Below are 27,668 nucleotides of genomic sequence, written 5' to 3'. Positions count from 1 at the left end.
GATCGCTCACCGAGTGATCTAATCTACCTGCTTGGTAATGCATAGGTATGTGGTCTTATGATTAAATAACGCATTTGCAATAGTTCATAAAATAAAATGATCTATCTACATGGTGTTGAGGAGCTTGGATTTTCACTGAGACTGTGTAGGTTTGTTTATAAGCCCTCCCACTTGCTGAGAGAACTTGGAAAGTTACTTCTGTGCTTTAGTTTCCTCTTGGCTACAGTGGGATAATACAGTACCCACCTCAGAGGATTTTGTTAGAATTTAATGAGATAATGAATATAAAACACTTAGCACAGAATCTGATTCCTCACTAGAGCTCAATAAACATTTTTGTTATTTTCAGTAATTTTGCAGAATTGAGTCATTTATTGCAATTAAATAATTTTTTTTGTCTGGTTTAGTTTAAATACACTGTATAGATTATGAACTTCTGTTGGCATCTACTGATGATACATTATGATTTTAAATATATCTCATGGTCAAATAAATTTGAGAAATCCTGTATTGTTTTGTACTTCCCTCCTAATCACCTGTAGAATAAAGATTACAGCATTTGTCTTATTACCTCATAGAATAAAATATTTGAAAGGGTTGTAAAATACAAATGCAATGCAGATGTAAAATATTAATAATATAGTCCATTTATATGATCTGTGATAATTAGACATTGACTTTTCTACATCCAGTAGCATATAAACCAATATATAAAAAACAGACACTTTCAACCTCAGTTGCTGACATGTTTTTCCTTTATTTTCCAGATACTTTTCATATTCCCCTACCAAGCTTCTCTCTCTTGATATATGTTAATAACAATTTCCTCCGTTTTCTCTTCCGTAAGATGGAATTTTGAGATCTTGCAACTGTTCTTGGTAGATAAAACATAAAATAAATAGGGCTGTCTGTAAACGAAATAAATTTCTGACTCCTACCTTTACAAAATATTAGCTATTGATCAGTCATAGATGTGCAAATTATTGATGTATACATCTTTTCGGTGTTGGGCTCTAAGCGATACATTTAGCATACTGGTAATGACTATTAAATCTTTGCTATCACCTATCCTCTACCTCTCAGGTTTTACATTTAATAGATTTTGAAGATATTTATTATTACTGCAGTTCTTTGTACTTGGCGCTTTGATCTGGAGGCGCTTTGATCTGGATCATTGTGCAGCATACTTAAAAGATTAAGTGGCCTTGCAATTAGGATATTTTTAATTGTGGTATTTTTAGTCTATGACTCAAGCTACGTTTGAATGAGTGTCTATTCTAAGAGCCTGTACTTTGATTACATTTGAACACGTTAATGAATAGTTGCAGTTACAGTCATAAAAGCAATCTGTGCGAATATCCAGTATTCTGTAGCGTTGTTACTGCCTACAGCAACAAGTTTCTTATCATGGTAAACACTCGTGACTTCAAAAAGAAAATATTTCTAGAAGTGATTGATTGGCTCTTTTGAAATTTATTCGCCTTTCTGAGAGTGTTGAAGTTTTGTTGGTTGCTTTAAAAAAGTACCATTCTGCAGGATATTTAAACAAGTGCTGATTAAGCTGGAAGTAAACTCCCTAGTATATTTTAAGTCATCCTTCTTTAAAGTTCCAGTTGTACAAATGTTCTTTCATATTTTCATAAATTGTAGTTGCATTATGATTTGGAAGATTCTTGGAGGTATTCCAGTTCCCCTGCTGTACTTAGAGGAGTCTCCTTCGTGATAGCCCCTGCAGACAGTGTAGAGCCTCTCAGGGATACTTCCAGTATTCCTTCCCTCCCAGCGTCAGAGATTCTCAGTAGGAAATTGTTCCTGGGAATAAAAGGAAATAAAAAAATTGAGTTAACACTGATTATGTAGTTTGATGGTAATAATATTAGAAGAAAACACGAAATTCCTGTAAGATTTAGGTGACTGAAAAATTTTAAACATTGGTCTTTTGTTGTATTGTATGAGATGCTTGTTTTAGTAACAAGTATTATGGAAATGTATACTTCTCTCTCCTTTCCAGGTTGATTCCTCAGAGATAATTGCTGATAAAACTTGGGTGTGTATCCTTTGCTAGATTTGCTGTGCTTGTATAAACACGTGTTTATTAGTGCCTGCATTTTATAACCACTTTAGGTCTTTGCTGTCTTTTGCTAAGGGCTTTGCCTTGTAAGAATTTATTGAGTACCTGACGTTATATTTATTAGTAATCACACCTACTGGATGGTCACATCTACTATTGAACTCATTTCCTTATTGCTTTTGTAAAAGGTTGTTGTAGTCATCTTTTGGAACCACAGTATCTGCCAAAATAAGAGCCGTATTTTAACTGAGAAGTATCCAGCAGATGTCTGTGTATTTAACATGGAAGATTATTTATGGTTAAGATGAGTAAATGCTTAAAGATCAGGAAAAGGACTTAGTAAAATGTCAACTACAGTTCTTTTAACATAAGTGTATATCTCACATTTCCCGGTTAGTCTAAAAATCAAAGGTGATATGTTGAAAGAGAAAAGAACACATTAATGATAAGTATAGCATCTGAGTGGGAGGACTTCTAGTAAGATAAAAGTCTGATAGTTTTAGTAATCCTAGGAATTATTTATTTTAACACGTAGTAGTTAAAGCATGGATCCTGAAGCCATAATACCTGGCTTTAAATCCCAGCTGCTTGTCACACTAGCTGTATGACCCTTAGGCAAGTTGCTTATCCTTGTGTCTGTTTCTTTATCTATTAAAAGGATTGGTATGAATATCAAATGGGTTAATGTTTATAAAGTGCTTAGAGCATTGCCTGGTTCATAGTGCTAGGTAACTGCTTGATGTTACTGCTGTTATTATATTTATTTTAAAGGATTTACACAGAATGAAAAGTAGGTTTAAAAAATGGCAGTGAAATACTTTGATTGTCCTAGAAAGCTAAAGACCAGTTAGCCTCAAAAAAGGCACAGAACTATTAGAAAATATAGGTCAGTTAGTATTTTCTTATTCTGTGGAAAATAAAACTAGAACATAACTTTAATTGAATTGTTAAAAAATACGTTCGGTGTCAATTTCTAGATTTTCTGTTAGTTTGGCTTTCTGTGTTTCTTTCGGTTACAAGATTTTATAATTGAGATGGTATGGTATAGAGAAAAGCTTTTGGAATAAGGCATTTGAAATCTCATTTCCATCACTTTCTGGGTAACTTCGGGTAGTGATTCAGTTATCTGTTGCTGTGTGACAACTCCAAAACTTAGTTGCTTCAAAAACGATTTATTATTTCTCATGATTTTGTGGCCTGACTGTACTCAGTTGAGGGGTTCTTCTGTTTTACGTGGAACATTTTGTTTACCAGCATTTTTGATCTCGGAACAGAACAACAATGCTGAAATCTGTTTTTAGAACATTTTATTTAAATGAGCTAATGTGTTAAAAGTTACTTCTGTGATGCCTGGCCATTGTTAAAACTCAGGAAATGGTGTTGATTTTTATTTAATAGTCAAAACAATTCAACTGTCCCAAATGTAAAGTGGCTAGCATGTAAAAAAAGTCTCTTGGTCTATACTTGTTTGGCTCATGTGTTTGAGTTAACAAAGCTATTCACAGCAGAACTCTGACAGCTTCCACTGGTTGATCAATTCAGTGAACAAATTAATGAGTAAATGCCTACTATATGCCAGACAATGTTCTCAGTGCTGGGAATATAGCATTGAAAGAATTAAAGTTCTTTCCCTCATGGGTTTTATATTTACTGGGGGAGGGGAAAACAGATAATAAGCAAACATATATATCAGTTGGTGGCAAGTGCTATAGAGAACACTAAAGCAGGATAAAGGAGGAGAGATAAGTATATGTGCTGGTGGGGGCTTACCCTTCTGTTTAAGGTGGTCAGGGAAAGCCTTTCTAATAAGATCTTTGGGCAGAAACACAAACTAAGAGTGAGGGGATCAAGTCCTGCTGTTCCCTCTGCCTGGAACCTTCTTCTAGATAAATGTAAAGGTTTTGAGGCAGCAACTATGGTTAGAGACAGTAAGGAAGCCAGTGTAGGTGGATGAGAGCAAACAAATGAGATAATGGTGGGAAATACTAGATACAGCTGCGGGCTGAATCACGTATGACCTTGGAGGCCATTGTGAGGAACTTGACTTTACTGTGAGATGGGAAGAAGCTCTTGGGAGGTTTTGAGGAGAAGAGTGATGCGGTCTGACTTGTGTACTAAATGGATCACTCTGGCTGCTAAGTTGAGAGTAGATGGTAGAGGACGGGGCAGAAGCAAGAACAGTTGGGGAGCGTGCAACGAGAGATGCTGGTGGCTTGGACTGGGGTTGTAGCAGTAAAGGTAAAGCAGAATGGTCAAATTCTGGATCTATTTTGCAGATAAAGTCAATGGGATTTGCCGATAAATGCAGGAAGTGAGAGAAAGAGGAGAGTCAAATTTGATTCTCGCACAAATTATGGGCCTGAGAAACTGGGAGGATAGAGTTGTCATTCCTGAGGTGGGGAAGGCTGGAGGAGGAGTGGGTTGGAGGGAATTATGAACATGTTTTGAACATGTTCGGTTTGAGATATCTAGTAGACACTCAGTAAGAGATGTTGAGTAGACAGTTGGATACGTAAGTCTGGAGTTGGGGAGAGAAGTCTGGGTTGGAGATACACATTTGGGTTTTAAGAATAGAGGTGGTATTTAAAACTGTGTGATTGGATGAGATCACCTAAGGGAAATGAATGTAGTTAGAGAAGATAGGCATCCAAAGACTGAGCCTTGGGGCACCCCAGAATTTAAAGGTTGTGGAAATACGATGGAACTGGAAAGGAATCTGAGAAGGGACTGCAGGTGAGGTAAAGAGGAGAGCAGAGTGGTGTCCTGGCAGTCAGTTGCATACTGTTTAAAGCAGGAGAGCACAATCAACTGTGTCAAATGCTGCAAGTCAAATAAATCAAGGATGTGGCAATGCAATGGCTGATGGTGACTTTGACAAGAGCTATTTTGGTGGAATGATGGGGAAATGAAAGCCTGATTAGAGTGAGTTCAAGAAAGGGGCAGAATTGGAGGCAGCTTTTCTTAACAGTGCTTTCAAGAAGGACTGGTGTAAGGGGGCATAGAGAAACGGGTGATGGCTGAAGGAGAGTATATAAACAAGAAAGTTTTTTCTTTTTCTTTTTTTTTTTTCAAAATGGGAGATATGGGATATCATTATATATATATATATATATATATATATATGTAGAGAGAAGGAGGGAGAGGGAGAGAGAGGTTGGTGATGAGAGAGAGTGGGAAATTGGTGGAGTGATGTACTTCAGTAAGTGAGCATGGGTGCCTTAGATAGAAGCACTGACAGATGCAAGTGGGCTAGTAGATGTGGTGGCGAGAATGTGGAAGTTTCTTTCAAATCCCCCCCTGCCCCCAGTAAAGTTGGATGCAAGGACAGGAGTCAGGAGTGAGGATGAGGGAGGAGGTGATGGTTTGAGAAGAGAGGAGGTGTGAACTAGGACAGTGGGAGTATGAATAAATTAAGAGAATGTATATAATGTTTTACATTTTACATAGATTCTTTTACTTAGTCCTTTGGATAATTTTCAGAGCACGCTACATCAGTAAAACCCCATTTTAAAAATGAAAATACTAAGGCTCAGGTAAATTACTTGCTATTAGAGGGATTGCTAGGTGTCTGTTGAGTGTTTAAAATCTAGCTCTATTTAGATGATTTGCATTATTTGAAGTCAGTGCTTCCTTACCAGACTCCCAAGATTTGTCCTCCCAGAACATTCTGCAGAGATTTTTAAGTACCACTGTAGCAAAACATTCTTATGAATGTTTTTACCCCAGAATTTACCCATGACCTGTGGTTGACCCCCAAATGAGAGATCACATGTTGTGCCATTCCATTTGTATGACATGTCCAGAACAGGCAGATCTAAAGAGACAAAAAAGACAAAAAAGAGACAAAAAAAAGAGAGATCTAAAGTGACAAAGTAGATTTGTGGTAGCCTAGAGATGGAGGAGTTTGGGAGAAATGGGGAGTGACTGGTCATGGATATAGGGTTTCTTTTGATGGTGATGAAAATGTTCTAAAATTGATTGCAGTAATGGTTGCATAATTCTGTGAATATACTAAAAATCATTGATTGTACCATTTGAATGGGTGAATTGTATGGTATGTGAATTATGTCTTAATAAAACTGTTATTATAAGAAATGCCTTCTGCATCACCTACCTCAAGAGAAGACTGTTCTAATTTTATTATTTTTATCTTTATTGAATTTACCATTTATTTACCTTTTCCAAGTTTGTGCTGCATTTCTCTGGTATCTTCTTATTGTCAAAAATAGAGAGAAGCATGTAGCTATACACTTGTATGTAGAGGAGTATCATCAAGAGAAGTCTGGATAGCTGTACCTTTCATTTTTACTGAGTGACATTTCTGACAGAATCATCAGAATCTGGCCCTTCGTTTTGTCATTTCAGAAATTATTTGATCAGTGTCCTAGACTTGACCAGACCTGGGTTCTGTCACTAGATTCTCAAGAAACTGAAATATATCAGCATTACGCTAGTTGATTAACTTTAATGAGAAACGTTAGGCAGACTAAATAATCAAGTTGGCCTAAGCATTATATTCTCTGTATTTGAAAAAATAAGTTAGGAGTCATATTATGATCACTGTTTTCTTGATGGCCATGAAATCATCACATGAGTTCATAGTTTAATGGCATTTGCAGGGATAACCCAGGGCATCTTTCTCTTATAAGAATATAATTGTTCCTAGAACTTGACATATTGAGTTCCTGAACTGAGACATCCCTTTTCCTAACACGGCTGGGTTTCTCTGCCAGTAATTGAATTTTCAGCTTAAAAAAGTAAATAAAAATGAAATAAAGTAATGCCATTAATAGTTATCTTCTTTTCTGAGTGATGGTATTTCACTGTGTTCTTAATTGAACCATCTACTGCTAACATTCTTTTTGAGTTCTCTAGCAAAAGACCCACAAACCATTCAGAGTTCAGTTTACCCACTTAAAAAAATTTTTTTTTAGCTTCCCCACTTTACCTGTATGTTATATCAGTGTTTCAAGGTTTTAGAAAAGTAAAAAAAGGATTTGGTCTTAATGAATATTGATAAATTTTATTAAAGTCATATAGCAAAAAAAGGAAACATGGCATTTTATATGTAGATTGCCTTTGTTACCATATAACCTAAATTTTTGAGTTGGTTTGTGGATTTGACACTTGCCTTCTAATTGTGAGTTATTATTTATAGAGTGGTGAACAACAGGTTTAGTTATACTCTCGGTCCAGTGGACATGTTTAATGTGTGCCTTGCCTGTCTACAGAAGTACAAATGATATCTGTTCCCTGCTATATCCTTAGCACCACCACATTATAGGTGCTCAGAGGGGAGTTAAGTTAGATGAGAAAAGAAGTAGAAGAATTTCCTTTAGGTGTAGAACAAAAGATTTATTTTTAAGAGTGGTCCATAAATCAGAATTTCTGCTGTGGTCATTTATATACAAAAGTATATTTAGCCCAGAGGAATAATTTGAGAGCCAATTAAGATACAACCAGAAAACTAAGCATTATTCATTACTGACAGATGGATATATTATTCTTTAGTGCATAATTTGATTTTAAAAGTTTATTGTATTGTAAGACTGGCCAGCAGAGCTCTGACAGCTCTGGCAGTTTTCATCTAGACTGTAAATGCTTAACGGTATTGCTTTCCCACCTTTTTACATGTGATGATACATATAGAAAATATAATGTTTTATGGCATGCCACGGTAAACTGGAGAGAATTTAGGCACATTTGACTCAGACTTGGTAAAGGAATTTATTACATTTTCTTTATGATATGTAGTATTATAAAATAAAATACAAAAGCTTTTGGGAAGATAGTTGTGGCAGCCTTGGAATTGTGCCATTCGGATCCACTTCAAGAGAACCTCCTGTGAAGGGCGGTTAACTGACAGCCTCCAGCTGTTGTGCCTTTAGGTAATGCATCAGTGCTCGGAGAGGCCCCTTTGCTGCTGGGCTGCTCTCAGCCAGTGACCAAACACAGTGGGGGTCCTAGAGCTGCGCTGTTCTAGTTTGTTGGGGAACTAGCCTAGCAGATAATTTTTGCCTGGGGACTCCCCATTGACCCTGCCAAGATTTTCTCTTAACAGCACTCCTGTTGGAGGTTCTTTCCACCCAGTTCTTCCTTTGCACCTCTTTCACAGGTGTCAGAACTGCTCAAGGTCTGAGGCTCTCTTCACCTATTCCTTCTTCCTCTCCCTGTGTATCTTTCAGAGACATTTTCCCCAAGAACTTTCTTGCACATCTTATCTGCTTCTCAGAGGATTTAAACTGATGCAATAATACATAATGAATTTGTATAAAACTTGCAGTTAAAATTCTTTCATTTTTTAAAATGAGAAAGTTGAGTTTGCTTCCATAAATACAACTTTTGAATCTTAGATTTTTATTTGAAGTGGTTTTATACAATTCCTAGTCAAGAGTTTGAAAAGATAACTCTATATTCTTGTCACTGTCAACTAGAAACTTGGCTCATTCATTAAATGGTAACAAATGGCAGAAGGAATTCATCACTCTTTGTCTAGTTGACAGAAACTCTTCTTAATTGTTAACCAGATTTCAAATAATTTTGGTCTCTTTAAGTTGAATATCCTAGATACTATCATTTTGTTAATTTTCTTTCATTACCAAATGCAGTGTTGAAGTTTTCTACAGTAGCCAATTTCAAGTCCCATGAATTTTTTTTTTTCCCATGAATTTTTTATATTAATTATTTCAAAATAATCATAAAGCTCTTATACGCAGCTATAGCTCAGTCTTATTAATAAGTCTTTAGGATTCAAATTAGTACATGATTAAGTATCACTAGTGAATCTCATTTACTCCATACTTTTGAAACAGGCTGCCTTTTGCTTTGAACCTTTTAAAGTACAGATTAGTATATACCCTTTATAAACTCTTGTGTCCATTTCTCTTTCTTTCTGCCTAGACTTCTATTCTTTGAGGCCTAGTTCAAACCCACATTTCACACTGATGCTTTCTTTCCTTTGTGTGAATCAACCTGTGTTGGCATGACTTATCCTAGAAATGTTTACTGAGTGCATATTCTCTGCTACATTCTGCGTATAAAATAGTGAACAAAAAAGGATAATATCTCTATATTGTGAATATATAAGATTGATAATTTAGTGTAACCTATTTTTTTATCTTTCTACAATACAGTTTAGCATTTGATTATAGCTGAATATAACTCATGTTTGTACATCTACACACTTACTGAGTTAAGTATTTCGTCAAAAGAATGAAGACCTTTTATAACTATGTTTTAAGGTTCTTTTATGCCTCGTAACATCTCCCCATGACACTTACTTGTTTTTTACAAGTACTTGTGCATTAAGAGTCTACTGAATCTTAAGTATTAATTATAGCAGAGGTGTTTAGGAGTAGAGAGTCACTGGACAGATCTCAAATCTATGGTAGAAAACAATTTGTTTATTATCCTTTGAACTTATTCTGATCAGAAGAGTTGAAGGGAGGAGATGGAATAGTTTTCCCATTGGGTTTAACTACTTGAGTCTAGTGCTTTGGTTCTCAACTTTGGCCATGTGTTGGAATCACCTGGGGAGCTTTAAAAACTACTGATGCCTACCTCCCATCCCCAGAGTTTCTGATTTAATTGGTATGGGGTGTGGCCAGGACAAAGGGATTGTAATGTGCAGCCAAGATTGAGAACCACCGCATTAGGAGATAGTGACAATCAGCACTCTCAGTTAAAAAAAATTAGCAGAAGGCTTATTTTTTTTAACTGTATAAAATATACACTGAGAGATCCTGGGAACAGTGCCATCCCAATAGTAATGAGGACCCATAGCTCATTGAGGGAGTTCCGACTGGTCAAGTCTGGGAAAATTAGAGCATCAAAATAAGTAATTATAGTAATGGATTATAACCCATTGAATAAAATAGGAATCCATTATACTTACGTAGGTAAATAAATGAATAAATTGAAATTGGATTATTTGTACAGTCTCAAATTGAAACTCCACAAAATACTTCATTACAGAGGGGAAAGGAGAAACTTGATAGTGGAGAAATCTAGCAGATACCATGTTAAGTAGTCAAAGTGAATATTATCAGTAGTGGAGCAAATCAAAATTTTGTACCACCTGATAGCATATAATGAGAAAAAAACCCCATCACTTTTTAAACATTTCTCCCAAAGATCTATAACCCTCATCTAATTACAAGAAAACATCAGAGAGACCCATACTGAGGGACATTTAACAAATAACTGGCCTGTAATATCTTATGCCAGGGTCATAGCAATCAAGGAAAAACTTGAGGGACTATTCCATATTGGAAAAGACTGAAAGAGATATGACAGCTAAATGCAGTGCATGATTCAGAATTGGATTCTTTTTCATAAAGGACGTTATCAGTGTAATTGGCCAATCTCGCAGTCCAAGGCTTAGATGGTGGAGATGTATCAGTATTTGTTTCCTGATTTTGATGATTGTATTGTGATTATGTAGGAGAATATTCTTGTTTGTAGGAAATACGAAGCATGCCATTATTTGGCAAATTACTCTCAAGTGCGTTAGGAGAAAGTATTTATTGTACTGTTCTTATAACTTCTCTGTAAGTTTGAGACTGTGCAGGATAACTATGATTGTATGACTTTGGATTTAGAGAACTCTTAGAATGTTAATTTTCTTATGGAAAAGTCATGTGAAGTAGCAAGATAATTTATCGGGGAATTGTATCTTTCATGAAATAATTTTCCAAATAATCAAAGCTCTTCAAGTGCTAAAATGCTTTTTTAACTGTTTTGATGTATCCTGTACTTTTCTGCCTTTTAAGGCTGAATATATTGAACTTGGTCTTATCTGTTTTGGATAACAAATAGCCCAGTTTTTATTATTATCTTCTGAAGTAATACCCACGTCTAGATCCATGGTTAGCCTTTGGGGTTTTGTTTTGTTTGGTTTGGGTCTTATATTCCGGTGTCTGGCTTTAAGTTCTGTTGGTGTCATGGTGCATGTATTTTTAATTTGTCAGTTCTCTTTCTAGTGTGTTATTTCTAATCTCCTGTAGTCTCAAAAACAAGATCTATGCTTTTCCTTTTTTTACTGTCATGTTAGTAAAGCTCGGATTAAGTATAGATATTTTATCATAGCAATGTTGTACTCATAGCACCCCTTGAAGTTTAATTCAGGATTATGGCTAGGTTTCAACAAGTTCTGAAAAATGAAGACTTACTATAAATAGTAGATGATTTCGCTCTCATTTTACAAACTTCTCTTAGAATATCAAATGAATCGGATAATTTTAAAAGAAAACTGCTCTGATTGATTGATTGATTATTATTATTTTTTTAAATTTCAGAGCTCCAGAGATTATATTGGGGTTGCCATTTTGTGAAGCCATAGACATGTGGTCACTGGGATGCGTGATTGCAGAATTATTCCTTGGATGGCCTCTCTACCCAGGAGCCTTGGAGTATGACCAGGTAATAGAACTGTCATGATAACCCAGTAGAATTGGTAGAATGTAAAGAAAAATAATAGACTTACAGGAATGCATTTTCCCAGGTATACAATACATGTGAGACTCTTTTTAGAATAAATTGGCAAAACCTGGGATCTAACGGAATTTAAATTCAGGATCTCAAAACAGAACTTGATTTTTAAAGTGTTTTCATAAACAAGGGTATAATCCACAGGCCTGAAAACCTTTTGGGAGAATTTTTTTGGTACCATTTTTATATTATAGATATATAAAGGGCTGGACTGTGTCCATTTAAATGATAGTGCTTTGCTTGGGTGACAGACATCACTTGGGTGATGACAGCTGAAATGTCAGCCTCTCCCAAGGAATAAAAGTCATCATAGCTGCTGGTCTTGAACCAACAACCTTTACTGGTGGTCTTAAGTACCTCAGTCACCCTAACCCTCTTTAGTATTTTTAGCTGTTTTTGGTGGTGCTAAAAGTCTAGCTTAACATTATTGAAATGACTCTCAGTAGAATCCAGCAAATCACCTCATTACACACTTTTCATGGTAGTTTTCAGGTGTGTTCATTAGTCTCTCTAAGCTCCTAGACAATGTTGTTTGCTATTTACTTGGTTTTTAATATCAAGATTCTTTTTTGGGTAATTGTTACCTTCTTCACTATTATTTGAAAGTTTCATAGCATCTCCCTTATTAGAGAGATATATACTCAACTCATATTTTAGTAGAAAATGTTAGTCAGAATTAACAGTGGTTACATATATTTTGTCTGGCTTGTATTTTTATTTAAATGATATACTATTTAACTTTTAAACATGAAAAAAATAGAAAACAGAACATTTTAAAGCACACATAACTTGTAGCAAAATGCCTGATTTTAGCTTTCTATATAAAAGGGGATATGAGAGGTAGTTAATTTAGTGACTTAAATGTTGCTGAGATGACCCTAAAAGTCATTTAATATTAATTATTAGGTTAGATGTTATCATTAACTTTAATCTTATCCTCTTCCAATGACTTTCTACCCATAAAATTTCTTTTAGGCCAGGTTTTTTTTTAATATTCTCTACTTTCCCCCTCCATGTTCAGCATACCTCTTAAAAGACCACTTCCATAAAAATTTCCGTACATTCTAGCTTCCTTCATCTTTTTACCCAATCATTAACTTCGATGCAGGTGCCAAACTGTTACTAGTTTTGAAAGAGTTAGTGATCTAGTTGGAGAGTCCCATAATCCCTTAGCTGCTGAAGTACTGAGGTACCTGTCAAATTCTAGAAATATACCTTTGGCTTTGTGGACCACAGTTTATGACATGCATAGTACTCTGGAGCAGGACACCATCTAGTGGCAATATAAAGGTCAGTTTGCTATTGTACTCTGGATTTGGACTTTACAGTTGTAGTGTTGGACAACTAATGTTGATACTGAAAAGGACCCTACAGATTATCTAGTTACTACCCCTTCACATTTATAAAGGAGAAAACTGAGGCCTGGAAAAATGAAATGACTTGTCAAACGTTACAATGGTAATTTAACACAAAGTCCTGACCAAAGCTCAGTTTTTCTAAAATCTATAACAGATTTTTTTTTTTAAACTGGGAGGTGTTATCTGATCCAGATCAACAATATTTTCAGAATGTATATTACTTTAATTCCAAAAGGGTGCAGTAATTGAAAAAAGTTATTAGCATACAGCATAAATAGCCACACAGTTATCAATTCAGTGTTTTAAAAGGTATTTTCCAAGATATATGAATGCAAACGAATAGGAGTGATGTGTTTTTTGGTTCTAGTCTTGGACTTCATACTCATTTTCAAATATGATGCTTGCTGTATAGGTTTTGATAAATGTCTGTTTTCAAGATAAGGGCTATCCCTTTATTCCTAATTTTAAGGTTTTTTTAAAATCCTAAATTGGTTTTGGACTCTGAAATGCTTTTGTGCATCTATTAAAATATTCACGAGTGGGGTTTTTTGGGGTTGTTTTTTTACTTTAGTCTATTTATGTGGTTGAATTTCATAAAATTTCCTCAACTCCCTGGATTATGATCAACTAATTAGGATGTGAAAGGGCATGCCTCTGTCTGTTATCTGTTTCCTATTCTGGGCATCAGCTGCCATGATATACTTGGATACCCAATTGGGGTGTTGTTGCTATTTTATTTTTTTAACTTATTTTTTGCCTTACAGTGGCAGTACAGTGGGCAATAGTAGTAACATTACTAATTAATACTTATCGAGCTCTTTTGTGTGCCTGGAACTGTCAACACTTTAACTCATTTAATGTTCACAACAACCCTATGAAGTTTTATAGATGAGAAAGCTGAGGTGTGGGGAAGTTTAATAAGCTTGCCCAATAGTCTAACACGGGCAGTCTGAATTTAGAAGCTATGCTATTAGCAGTAGACCACCTCTACACTACTTCATGGATAATGATACTTTCAAGACACTAAAAGAGTCCAGCTGAACCCTGCCCTAGTCTGCCCTAGCTCCCTGGCACTGGCCCTCTTCCAGACTCCACCTCTACCCTACTACCACTGTCAATCTGCTATTGCTTGAAGAGGGTTTTCACAGTCTGTATATTAGTTATTCAGATTCATCAACCTCCATTGTTATTCTGTCTCCAAATTTGAGTTCTAGGGAAGGAGCCAGCAGCCTATGCTAGTTTATCGTTTTGTCCTGTGATAACTTTTTATTTTTAATCAGTCATCAATTTTATACACATCAGTGTATACATGTCAATCCCAATTGCCCAATTCAGCACATCCCCACCCCACCACGGCTTTCCCCCCTTGGTGTCCATACGTTTGTTCTCTACATCTGTGTCTCAACTTCTGCCCTGCAAACCGGTTAATCTGTACCATTTTTCTAAGTTCCACATACATGCGTTAATATACGATATTTGTTTTTCTCTTTCTGACTTACTTCACTCTGTATGACAGTCTCTAGATCCATCCACGTCTCAACAAATGACTCAATTTCATTCCTTTTTATGGCTGAGTAATATTCCATTGTATATATGTACCACATCTTCTTTATCCATTCGTCTGTCGATGGGCATTTAGGTTGCTTCCAGGACCTGGCTATTGTAAATAGTGCTGCAATGAACATTGGGGTGCATGTGTCTTTTTGAATTACGGTTTTCTCTGGGTATATGCCCAGTAGTGGGATTGCTGGATCATATGGTAATTCTATTTTTAGTTTTTTAAGGAACCTCCATATTGTTCTCCATAGTGGCTGTATCAATTTACATTCCCACCAGTAGTGCAAGAGGGTTCCCTTTTCTCCACACCCTCTCCAGCATTTGTTGTTTGTAGATTTTCTGATGATGCCCATTCTAACTGGTGTGAGGTGATACCTCATTGTACTTTTGATTTGCATTTCTCTAATGATAAGTGATGTTGAGTGTCCTTTCATGTGTCTGATGGCAATCTGTATATCTTCTTTGGAGAAATGTCTGTTTAGGTCTTCTGCCCATTTTTGGATTGGGTTGTTTGTTTTTTTGATATTGACCTGCATGAGCTGCTTGTAAATTTTGCAGATTAATCCTTTGTCAGTTGCTTCATTTGCAAATATTTTCTCCCATTCTGAGGGTTGTCTTTTCGTCTTGTTTATGGTTTCCTTTGCTGTGCAAAAGCTTTGAAGTTTCATTAGGTCCCATTTGTTTATTTTTGTTTTTATTTCCATTACTCTAGGAGGTGGATCAAAAAAGGTCTTGCTGTGATTTATGTCAAAGAGTGTTCTTCCTATGTTTTCCTCTAAGAGTTTTATAGTGTCCGATCTTACATTTAGTTCTCGAATCCATTTTGAGTTTATTTTTGTGTATGGTGTTAGGGAGTATTCTAATTTCATTCTTTTACATGTAGCTGTCCAGTTTTCCCAGCACCACTTATTGAAGAAACTGTCTTTTCTCCATTGTGTATCTTTGCCTCCTTTGTCATAGATTAGTTGACCATAGGTGCGTGCGTTTATCTCTGGGCTTTCGATCTTGTTCCATTGATCTATGTTTCTGTTTTTGTGCCAGTACCATATTGTCTTGATTACCGTAGCTTTGTAGCATAGTCTGAAGTCAGGGAATCTTGATTCCTCCAGCTCCGTTTTTTCCCCTCAAAACTGCTTTGGCTATTCAGGGTCTTTTGTGTCTCCATACAAATTTTAAGATGATTTGTTCTAGTTCTGTAAAAAATGCCATTGGTAATTTGATAGGGATTGCATTGAATCTGTAGGTTGCTTTGGGTAGTATAGTCATTTTCACAATATTGATTCTTCCAATCCAAGAACATCCATATGTTGGTATCATCTTAAATTTCTTTCATCAGTGTCTTATAGTTTTCTGCATACAGGTCTTTTGTCTCCCTAGGTAGGTTTATTTCTAGGTATTTTATTCTTTTTGTTGCAATGGTAAATGGGAGTGTTTCCATAATTTCTCTTTCAGATTTTTCATCATGAGTGTATAGGAATGCAAGAGATTTCTCTGCATTAATTTTGTGTCCTGCAACTTTACCAAATTCATTGATTAGCTCTAATAGTTTTCTGGTGGCATTTTTAGGATTCTCTATGTGTAGTATCATGTCATCTGCAAACAGTGACAGTTTTACTTCTTCTTTTCCAATTTGTATTCCTTTTATTTCTTTTTCTTCTCTGATTGCCGTGGCTAGGACTTCCAAAACTATGTTGAATAATAGTGGTGAGAGTGGACATCCTTGTCTCGTTCCTGATCTTAGAGGAAATGCTTTCAGTTTTTCACCGTTGAGAATGATGTTTGCTGTGGGTTTGTTGTATATGGCCTTTATTATGTTGAGGTAGGTTCCCTCTCTGCCCACTTTCTGGAGAGTTTTTATCATAAATGGGTGTTGAATTTTGTCAAAGGCTTTTTCTGCATCTATTGAGATGATCATACGGTTTTTATTCTTCAATTTGTTAATATGGTGTATCCCATTGATTGATTTGCGTATACTGAAGAATCCTTGTATCCCTGGGATAAATCCCACTTGATTGTGGTGTATGATCCTTTTAATGTGTTGTTGGATTCTGTTTGCTAGTATTTTGTTGAGGATTTTTGCATGTATATTCATCAGTGATATTGGTCTGTAATTTTCTTTTTTTGTAGTATCTTTGTCTGGTTTTGGTATCAGGGTGATGGTGGCCTCATAGAATGAGTTTGGGAGTGTTCCTTCCTCTGCAGTTTTCTGGAAGAGTTTGAGAAGGATGGGTGTTAGGTTTTCTCTAAACGTTTGATAGAATTCACCTGTGAAGCCATCTGGTCCTGGACTTTTGTTTGTTGGAAGATTTTTAATCACAGTTTCAATTTCATTACTTGTGATTGGTCTGTTCATATTTTCTGTTTCATCCTGGTTCCGTCTTGGAAGGTTATACCTTTCTAAGAATTTGTCCATTTCTTCCAGGTTGTCCATTTTATTGGCATAGAGTTGCTTGTAGTAGTCTCTTAGGATGCTTTGTATTTCTGCGGTGTCTGTTGTAACTTCTCCTTTTTCATTTCTAATTTTATTGATTTGAGTCTTCTCCCTCTTTTTCTTGATGAGTCCGGCTAATGGCTTATCAATTTTGTTTATTTTCTCAAAGAACTAGCTTTTAGTTTTATTGATCTTTGCTATTGTTTTCTTTGTTTGTTTCTATTTCATTCATTTCTGCTCTGATCTTTATGATTTCTTTCCTTCTGCTAACTTTGGGTTTTGTTTGTTCTTCTTTCTCTTGTTCCTTTAGGTGTAAGGATAGATTGTTTACTTGAGATTTTTCTTGTTTCTTGTTTCTTGTATAGCTATAAACTTCCCTCTTAGAACTGCTTTTGCTGCATCCCATAGGTTTTGGATCGTTGTGTTTTCATTGTAATTTTTCTCTAGGTATTTTTTTATTTCCTCTTTGATTTCTTCAGTGATCTCTTGATTATTTAGTAACGTATTGTTTAGCCTCCATGTGTTTGTGTTTTTTACGTATTTTTCCCTGTAATTCATTTCTAATCTCATAGCATTGTGGTCAGAAAAGATGCTTGATATGATTTCAACTTTCTTAAATTTACTGAGGCTTGATTTGTGACCCAAGATGTGATCTATCCTGGAGAATGTTCTGTGCGCACTTGAGAAGAAAGTGTAATCTGCTGTTTTTGGACGGAATGTCCTATAAATATCAATTAAATCTACTGTCTCATTAGTGCTATATGTATTTGATTTGACTTATATTTGCTGGGAAATATCAGTAACATTCTAGGAAATAAAATAATATTTTTATGTATGAATGGACAGTTTTTAGTTGGTAAATGTTGATTGCTCTTGAAAAATGTTTGTTAGAGTTTAGGTAGAATCTTATCCAGAACAGCTGAAAGCCTGAATTTATATTCAAATTTTATTATACTTGGTAATATCAAATTATATCTTATGTAAGAAGAATAAAGCTCACTCCAGGGGTGGGGGTGGGAATCTTCAAAGAATTCTATTTTGTCAAGCTATTCAGGTCTCAAAGAGACCTTCTCAAGTTGACTCAAGGAAGAGTTCATTTATTTATGTGTGGACTGTCCAAAAATCCAAGAATGAGCTTTATTATGACTCGATTTTGTGAAGTCTGGAGTTGAAGGTGCTTTTAGATTCAAGGCAACACTTAGAGAAATTAATAGGCTTTGGTAGAATTTCACTCTGGGGCTCGATCTTAAGTGTAACTTAGCTGCTCTTTAAGTGCTTTTATCTGTTCTGATTCTAACTTGCTACTCAGAATTTCTGCTCATTCTTAACTCTGGTTATGTTAACATGGTCATCAAACTCTAGCTCTGCCTTATAACTCTTCAGCTCATCCTCTAACAGTATCTGGAATTTCTTAGTTTGCGTTTCCGACACTGTAAATCTGATTTGCTTAGCTTAATTCTAGTTGAGTTCACAAGGCAAATTTATGAATTAATTGCTTCTAGGTCAGGTCTGCACCCTTCATCCACTGGAGACAGGAGGGGCATACAGATGGACCAAGTTCTTTTCAAATGACTGGCAGGCATTACGACCAAAAATAAACTTGGCAGGTTCATTTGCCGTTTTGTTTTTTCAGTGCCATCTCAACTTCTTAGGTATATTAATTGCTCTATTGTATTCTCTTAGCACTTTGTTTTCTTCTTTATAATGGCATTTCCTAGTTTAATTGCAGATTATGTGCTTAAATATTTATTCTACTGAATTTTTTGAATAAATTTTGAAGATTGGCAACATATTTTATTGTTCTGCATAGCTTTAGCATCTGACACATAATAAATGCCCTGTGTATGTTTGTTGAAATTGAATTGTTGAGCACCTTTCTTACCATCTGTGATACTCTGATGCAACATCGAGGTACTAAGCTCTTAGTACTTTTCATTTTCTGTTTCCATAAAACAGGGAACTCAGGCACTTGGGGGATGTGGGGTGAGCAGGAGGTACTGCACTTTAATGTAATGAAACTAATTTGTAAGGTGGAGATTTTAGTTATCATTTCATGTAAAATTGGGGATACAAATATGCATGAACATAGACTCTGTTGTTAGGAGGGGCATAGTCTAGCAGGGAAGACTGACATGTAAAAATAATTGTAATGTAGTGTTATAAATGCAGTAAAATTGTTATGTTCTAGGTGTGATGGTAGCACAGAGGAAGGTGATTGCCTCTGTTTTGGATGGTTAGGCCTAGCTTTACAGAGGAGAAGTTCCTGAATTGAGTCTTGAAGGAGGAACAGTAAAATTTGCCACATGGATTTGGTGAAGTGGCAGGGAGGGGAGTAAGGAGGGAGAGGAACAGGGATGTTGATAAGTAGGGGTTAGAGAGCAATCTAGGAAAGAGAAACTAACCCATGCAAGGTTTAGCAGGTGCTAGAGGGGGCTGGAGTACAGGAGCATGTTAAGAGCCCGGAAGAGATAAAGCTGGAGGGCCTGTGTGCCATGTTTAGAGATTTGGAATCCATCCTGTAGGCAGTAAAGTAATTTTATACAGTGGAGTAATAATCAGATTTGCATTTTATTAAAATGGCTGTTAGCAATTTCTTGTTCTTAGCAATGTGAATAATGAATTGGGAGTGAGTGGATGGGGTCATTAGGGAGGCAGGTAGACTAATTAGGAGGCTTGTGAGATTGTATAACTCAGAATTGAAGAAGACCTGAAAGAGGAATGGAGAGGAGAGACAGTTATGAAAAATACTAATGAGGTAAAATTGTTACGGTTTTGGATGTTGGGTGATGAGGGTGAGGTAATTGTTGGGCATAAATTTCAGGTTTCTGATTCGGGTGGTTGGTGGTGGTCTCCAAAGGGGGAAATACATGAGGATTAACAGGTTTAAGGAAAATCAGTTTAGAATGTGTTCACTTCGAGGTACCTGAAGGCCTGCCAGATGGAGAGTATCAGCAAGCAGTTGGATCTACAGCTCCAGAGCTAGAGATAAATATTTAGACATAGAATTAGAGATAAAACTATGGGCACGTGGGGCTTGTAGAGGAAAAGAAGATAGATAAAACTCTAGAATGCAATGCCATATAACAAATGGAGGAAGGCAATTAAAGAGTGCCAAGAAGTAGGAAGAGAAATAGAAAAGAATGATGTGGAAAAGAAAGGAACAGAGTTTTCAAGTTATTCACTTGAAAATAGCCAATAGCGTTGAAGTAAGATAAGGATTAATATGGGACTATTAAATGTCTCAGTTAATAACAGGACAGTATCATTTCGTGAGAGTAATAGTAAAATTCCAATTGTTGTGTGTTGAGGTTAGAATGGAAAGTAAAATATAGACCACTATTTTAAGGCTTTTAACTGAATGAGAAAAGTGTTTTAAATAGTTAAGGGAGTTTTTTGGGTTTTTTTGTTGTTTTTAGGCTGGAAGATATTAAACATTTTTGTAGATAGAGGGCAAAAATCTCATACAGAGCAAGAAATACAAGATGCAGGAGAGGATGGACTAGTTGTACTTGAAGTTTAAAAAAAGAATCCTGTGTTCTCAAACACAGTTTCAAGGGGTTAAGCCTCTGTTTATTCCCTGTGCTGCCCAGTTGTTGATCTGGGGAACAGATATTTGAGGGCCAACTATGTACCAGACACTGTCATGGGTGTACGTGTAAGAAAACAAAACAAAGTTCTTCCCTTCATGAAACTTAGATTCTACTGCAGAATGGGGTAAGAAAATACAAAGTAAATGTACAGAATATCAGATGATAAAAAGCACAGTAGAGAAAAATACAACAGAATAAGTAGAGATAGGGGTACTGAGCAGGGGAGAGCTTGTTCGTATTTATTAGTGGGGCATGAAAGGCCTCATGAATAAGGTAACATTTGAGCTGAGAGCTGAAGGAAGTGAAGCACTAGCCATACAGATGTCTGGGGGAACAGTGTTCAAACAGAAGGATGTTGAGTTCAGAGACCCTGAGGATGGAGCTTTTCAATGTCCTCCTGAGAGAGCTCATCCACACCTGTGTCCTCCTCTACTGACTCAAGCACACATATGCTAGTGACATAGACGCATCCCCTCCAATGCTCCTATAACCCTAATTCACCACGTCAGCTTGTCACTAAGTCAAGTAACTTGTCAGTTGCCTGTGTAGATTTCTCCAGTTTCTCCGGTGGTTTCCCAGTATTACCTCTCGGAGTAAAATCCAGACTTCTTAACCTACTGATAAAGCCCTTTGCCTGCTAGATCAATTTCGTCTCTTGCCATTTCTCCCTTAGTGAACTTCAGTCTCTGAATGTGTGAATGTATTCTTTTTATTTTCCATATTTACTCATATTATAACCTTAGCATAAATCATAACAATTCAGATTTTTTCCCATTCCTTCAGGGCTAACAAACTGTTTGTTCTTTTTGACCCAACTGGAGCATCACCTCATCTGGAACTTTATATGACTACAATTATTTTATGTGTCTCTTCTTTGCCTTTCCATAAGGCATGTATTTATTATACCTGTATTATATCAATGTATATTACACTGTATTATAATTGCTTACTTCTATGTTCCCCACTAGACTGATTTCTTAGGGCACACACTGTACCTCATTTAACTCTTGACCTAACATCTAGCTTAGTGTCTGATATAGTTGTTCAATAAATATCTTAATGCAATAAAAGAATGACTCTTCCGTTTCGTAAATTATTTTTCAGATTCGATACATTTCTCAGACTCAAGGTTTACCAGGAGAACAGTTGTTAAATGTGGGTACAAAATCCACAAGGTTTTTTTGCAGAGAAACAGATATCTCTCATTCTGGTTGGAGATTAAAGGTAATTCATTAAAAAAAATATTTAGAAAAACATTTTCTAAGATGCCTCGTGTTCACAGATAATACACTCTGTGCCTATTTTTCTTTCATTGCACTTTTTTCTTCTTTTGAATTTTCATTTTTGACAGTCCCCCTCCCCCACCCCCCCTTTTAACGAGGAGAGTCCTTTCTGAATACCTTAGCTCATTCTCTAACCTGGCAACACAATTATTAACTCATTTTAAATAGTTAAAAAAATTTTTATGTGTATCATTTTGTGTTTATCTTCCCTACCCAGTTCTACATTTATTAAGCTTTATAGGACAGGGATTGAATCTAACCACTTACTACATAACCCAAGTACCTAATTTATTCCTAGGATTAGTAAATCTTTAATGATTAACTTTAGTTATTTTGTTAAGGAAATTTATCTATATGTGTAATATTTTTTGATCTGAACCTGAACTTCTCATTTTTTGTATACTTCTAAAAACTTACATTTAAAAAAAATTTCATTTTATTTATTTATTTTTGGTTGCATTGGGTCCACTCTTTGTTGCGATTAATGGGCTTCTCATTGCAGTGGCTTCTCGTTGCAGAGCACGGGCTCTAGGCGGGTCGGCTTCAGTAGTTGTGGCTCACGGGCTCTAGAGCGCAGGCTCAGTAGTTGTGGCACACAGGCTTAGTTCCTCCGCAGCATGTGGGATCCTCCCGGACCTGGGCTCAAACCCATGTCCCCTGCCTTGGCAGGTGGATTCTTAACCACTGCACCACCAGGGAAGTCCCAAAATTACATTTTTGATAGTTATTCTTTTGAAACTACTACTTGCCTTAGAATATTCAATATATTAGGCTGAATGTGCCAGAATTGAAGAAATAAAGAATTTACAAATGGTGGGTAATAAGATATTTTCCTTCTCTGATATATTCGATAAGACACTGGAAGAACATGAGGCTGAGACAGGAATGAAGTCTAAAGAAGCCAGAAAGTACATATTCAACAGTCTGGATGATATAGTGCATGTGAGTACCGCAGTCACATTTGTCAATCTTATGCTTAAGTTGGTGGACTTGAATGCCAGGAATGCCAAAACACGTTAATCATTTTCTACGTGACGTAGAGTGCTTGCTGTTTTTAAGCTTTTCAAACAAAATTGATTCTAAGGTTTCAGGAACCTAAATTGCATTCATCTTTATCAAATATTTAATTTGTATTATTCAAGTATTTTCTATAAAAAGGAAAACTCTAACAGACATGTTTCTTTTCCTTACATCTCTCTAGAAGTGGATATTTGTTTAGTTAAAAAAATTTTTTTTTCCTGCTTTGAATGCTCTTTGGTACCTCAAAATATTTTTGAGGATTTGTTAACCTCAATTGTTCTTTCTTATTTCAAAATAATTGTAGTTCTTTGTTCTTTCCTGTGTTGTGGGCTTTTTTTGTAAACTGTGAGGCTTTAACATATACTACCTTGTATGGCTTATTTTTATTCGATGACTTGAAATTTTGATTTTGCAGGTGAACACAGTGATGGATTTGGAAGGAAGTGATCTTTTGGCTGAGAAAGCTGATAGAAGAGAATTTGTTAGTCTGTTGAAAAAAATGTTGCTGATTGATGCAGATTTAAGAATTACTCCAGCAGAGACTTTGAACCATGCTTTTGTTAATATGAAACATCTTCTAGATTTCCCGCATAGCAACCAGTATGTTACTCTAAAATCTTTTAAAATGATTCTGGAGAAATGATAATGCTGTTTGTGGTAAACCAGTGTGTTAGAAAAATGATTCAATTTCTTCATTAAATATAAGTAAACTGAGTAAAAAGAGGTTAAGCTAACTTGGCCAAGTTCACATAGACAGTAAATTGCAGAGTAGAAATAGAATGCAAATCTAAATCACATTCCAATGTTCTTTTTCCAAAATAGCATACTGAGAATGACTGAGTGATGTCGTTTTACATGACATTCTTACCTTAATAACCAGGCATATTTATAGTTAAAGGAAGTGTTAAGTTGTTCCTCCCTCAATTTTGAGTCCTGCAAACTCCATTTTCAATTTCCTTTCACAGCATTTGCTTTTCTTGTCCCCCTTCTTTCCCCTCTGTGTTGTGGAAGGAAAGGAGGTTTTTTTTATGGGTTAGTAGAGAAGAGTATATGCCCAAATTGAGAAGGGCTTAGAAGAGTTACCTTAGGCAAATCTTGTGAATTCTTTGAACCCCAGTCCTCTTTTTTATAGGCTGAAGAGATTACAGTAAGTGACTTAAAATAGCTTCTTTTAATATTTTAAAAATATTGAATGAAGGAGGTAAAGGAACAAACTGATATTCGTTATTGTGAATTACAATTAAAATAGATGTTTTTATAAAGCCCAACTAGTCTCCACACCCCCAGTACTTAAAAATGTCTAATGGTTTCTGTATGTAAGCACTTTGAAAATAACGTAGTAACCACATACATGGCGCCCTTAATTCAGGGATGTGGAGGTTTAGAAGTTTAGGAAAAAAACCGTTTAGGGTAGGGGTCCTAAAATTATAACCAAAAAGTGCTCACTGTTGCTTTGCTGTCTCAAGAAAATATTCCAGATAACAAGTATATACTTCTGCTTGCTTTGAAATTTGATCTTACAGGATTTCCTAGTAGAAATACTATTGGAAATACGCAAATGAAGTGCAAGCCATAGACTTTTTTTTTCCTTTTAGAAATAATTTTTAATCTTAAACTACTCTAAACATTAAAAAAAATAATATTACAATTACCTTTTGATTTTTCTTTTGCAGTGTAAAGTCCTGTTTTCATATTATGGATATTTGTAAGTCCCATCCGAATTCATGTGACACAAATAATCACAATAAAACTTCACTCTTGAGACCAGTTGCTCCAAGCAGTACTGCTAATCTGACAGCAAATTTTACTAAAATTGGCACATTAAGAAGTCAGGTAAGAACTTAATAGTATTCGATAATTTATGCTCCTCTTTTTTTTTTTAAATGATTGCTCATTTGCTTTTGAAATATGCAGAAGTTTCCATGTCAGCAGTTAGAAGTTCCAGTGCTGATGAAGTCTTACTATGGCTGTTCTGTTAAATCTCTAATATTTCAGGGTAACAGTTGGAGCATATCTACTCAAATCCATTTTTTTCCTTCACCTTTTATTCTTTCAGTATGATCTGCCTGCCCTTCTATGTCTCAACTCTACAAAAAGTAGACTTCAGTAAGATCAATTTCTGGGTCCATTTTTATCATAGAATTATGATTTTTTGAAATGCATTTGATTTCTACTTATAAAGTATGTGTACAGCAATTAGAAGCCTGCTCTGTATAATGAATGCCATGTACGTCTATCGTTTCAGGCATTAACCACATCTGCTCATTCAGTTGTGCACCATGGGATTCCTCTGCAGGCTGGAACTGCTCATTTTGGTTGTGGTGATGCTTTTCAGCAGACCCTGATTATCTGTCCACCAGCTATTCAAGGTATACTTTTATTTCAATTACACTTTGAATTTAGGCATGCATTACTTTAAAATAAGTTTAGGCATCTATTCATTAAATATACTGCATGGGTTTTGCTACATTTACTGCTACATTTGAATTTAATTTAAGCAGGTCAGTAGCCTTTCGACCAGTGATACTTCTTGACTGCAGCTCCACTGTAGTCATCATTAACAAAATGGACCATATGACAGTTGTATTTCCTGTAGAGTCTAGCATGATAACATACCTTAGTGGAAATTAATGAACTTGGAAAGGTATGGATTATCCTATACTGGGTATAACTGCTCCAGATGTTCAAGTAAGTACTTATCTGCATGTCATCACTGGACATTACAGTGATTGAGAGCTCAGTTCTTTAAGTTTTGGCCAGAGGATTTCTTTCCTAAAATATTGTAGTCTTGTTCTTTACCCATAGCTTAGTTTGTTTGTTTGCTTGAAGATTGATTTTGATCAAATTGCCCTTATTTAGATAAAAATGTCAAATCAAATCCTCAAGTGAGATGGTGACAGAATACCTTTGAAGATGCCATAAATTTTCACACTGAGGAACTTCTTAGTGGTAAAAGGGTGATAGCAATGAACTTTTTGACTGGAATAGCTAGCATAAAGCCCTCTTTCCTAGGTCCTTTGGTAGCGTTTTGTCCTTGCTAGGCTGTAACATCTAGTTATATCTTAAAATCAAGAGATTGATTCCAAATGGGCCCGAAATGACTCTTTGAAGCGTGGTGGTAATGCTGTATAGTGTTAAGTGAGAGCTCTTGGTGCTAAGTGGGCCTGGGATCTAGTTCTCTTTCTGCTATTTGCTCTGCCATCCCAGACAAGTTTGTTAACTTGCTTCAGCCTTTGTCAAAGAAAACAGACTGAATAGATACTATCTTGATCGTTTCCAGCTGTAATATTTCTGGATTCTGAAGGTTATATTTGAAATTTTTATTTCGTTTAAGAATGTGAGCAACTTTTTAAAGTTTTTATTTTAATCTTCCCCACAGTGCCTAACAAAGAATATGTTTGTTGACTTGCTTGGCTGGTAATGAGAGATGTGAAAACATGGCAGCTCTTTAGCCACTTTGGTTCTACCAGGGTAGCTTTGGTCTGTTATCTGTGACAGTGACCCATGGCTGGTTTGGTAATAAAAATACCTATATCATATTGTCAGCACTCTTAAAGAGGCTGTTGTGTTTCTTTGTTTTTCTTCAACTGTTTATTGTAAAAATTTCAAACATATAGAGAAGTTCAAAGAATAATAATGTCCTTTCTCCTAGATTCAACAAGTATTAACATGTTATATTTGTTGTCTGTCTATTACACATACACATACTGTTAATAGTAAGTCATAGACATTTTACTTCTAAATACTTGAGCATGCAAGACTGATGCTTTTTTGTTTTTCAATCAGTTACTACGTAATTGGTATCTTGACAAATACATTTTCACTTAGATGAGTTTTTAATCTGTACTAGTAGATTCTTAGGTTCTAATGATCTCTTCTATGTACCAAAATCAGTTTTGGGGTCACCTACCTACCGTGTGGTATATTTCATCAAGATTTGGAATAGCAGGGAATTCCCTGGCGCTCCAGTGGTTAGGATTCTGGGCTTTCACTGCTGTGGGCCCGGGTTTGATCCTTGGTAGTGGAACTAAGATCCTGCAAGCCGTGCGGCACAGCTTAAAAAAAAAAAAAAAAAAAATTTGGAATAACGATTTTTTATCTTCAGAGCTACCTTCTGTTTGTACCAGAAGGCTTTGTGGACACATTTCTAAATACAATTGAGCATCATTCTTAAAACATTCAATGAGGTTAGGCAAATCTTTTATCTTTTTATGTAGCTTATAATTAATAAAACGTTAGTAACCTTTCTGTACATATGTTAACAACTGCAAGTGGTTCCTAACAAGGATAACAGAAAGAAAAGAAGATACTTTCAGGCTCATTAACTCATCAAATGTGAAGAACAATAGTTTTAGAATTAATAGTGAGAGAAAGCAAAATATTTGTTGGCTTAAAGAACTAACAGGTGCAGTTGCAGCAGCATAACAGGCAGGCTCTGTAATATGTTGTCTCACTGTTTCTTATCTTAGTATAGTGTCTGCTTAGAAATGAAATCTTTCCCTCTAATCCATTTTGGCATCTCTGTGGAAAATCCCGTTATTGACCTTCTTACCCCTTTACCCCATAATGTGCCAATCCATTTCAAAGAAACATATTTAAATGATTATTGGGTAGCAGTTATGGTACCATTATACTTTGTATTTTAAAATAAAATTTATGTCTGTTGTCCTTCACTTTATTTATTTATTTATTTATTTATTTATTTATTTTTAAATTTATTTATTTATTATTTATGGCTGTGTTGGGTCTTCGTTTCTGTGCAAGGGCTTTCTCTAGTTGTGGCAAGTGGGGGCCACTCTTCATCGCGGTGCACGGGCCTCTCATTATCACGGCCTCTCTTGTTGCGGAGCACAGGCTCCAGACGCGCAG

At 35.8% G+C, this 27,668-nt stretch overlaps 1 protein-coding gene across 4 annotated transcripts in view; it reads left to right on the top strand.

The window, feature by feature from the left end:
- HIPK3 (homeodomain interacting protein kinase 3) overlaps window positions 1–27,668 on the top strand; it is a 95,737-nt gene that overhangs the window by 56,473 nt on the left and 11,596 nt on the right. For 3 of the 4 annotated variants that reach the window (XM_057552508.1, XM_057552509.1, XM_007181043.2), the window contains exons 3-8: window positions 11,368–11,491; window positions 21,601–21,720; window positions 22,635–22,721; window positions 23,215–23,399; window positions 24,473–24,632; window positions 25,045–25,168. In XM_057552508.1, the coding sequence (XP_057408491.1) occupies window positions 11,368–11,491; window positions 21,601–21,720; window positions 22,635–22,721; window positions 23,215–23,399; window positions 24,473–24,632; window positions 25,045–25,168 (800 nt within the window). The remainder of the gene's footprint in view (window positions 1–11,367; window positions 11,492–21,600; window positions 21,721–22,634; window positions 22,722–23,214; window positions 23,400–24,472; window positions 24,633–25,044; window positions 25,169–27,668) is intronic. The other variant, XM_057552510.1, reaches the window with a different exon arrangement.

This window comes from Balaenoptera acutorostrata, chromosome 9 (assembly GCF_949987535.1).
Source record: "Balaenoptera acutorostrata chromosome 9, mBalAcu1.1, whole genome shotgun sequence".
Taxonomy (NCBI): Eukaryota; Metazoa; Chordata; class Mammalia; order Artiodactyla; family Balaenopteridae; genus Balaenoptera; species Balaenoptera acutorostrata.
Note: the sequence above shows the minus strand (reverse complement) of the source record. Positions and strands in the feature narration are given on the sequence as shown.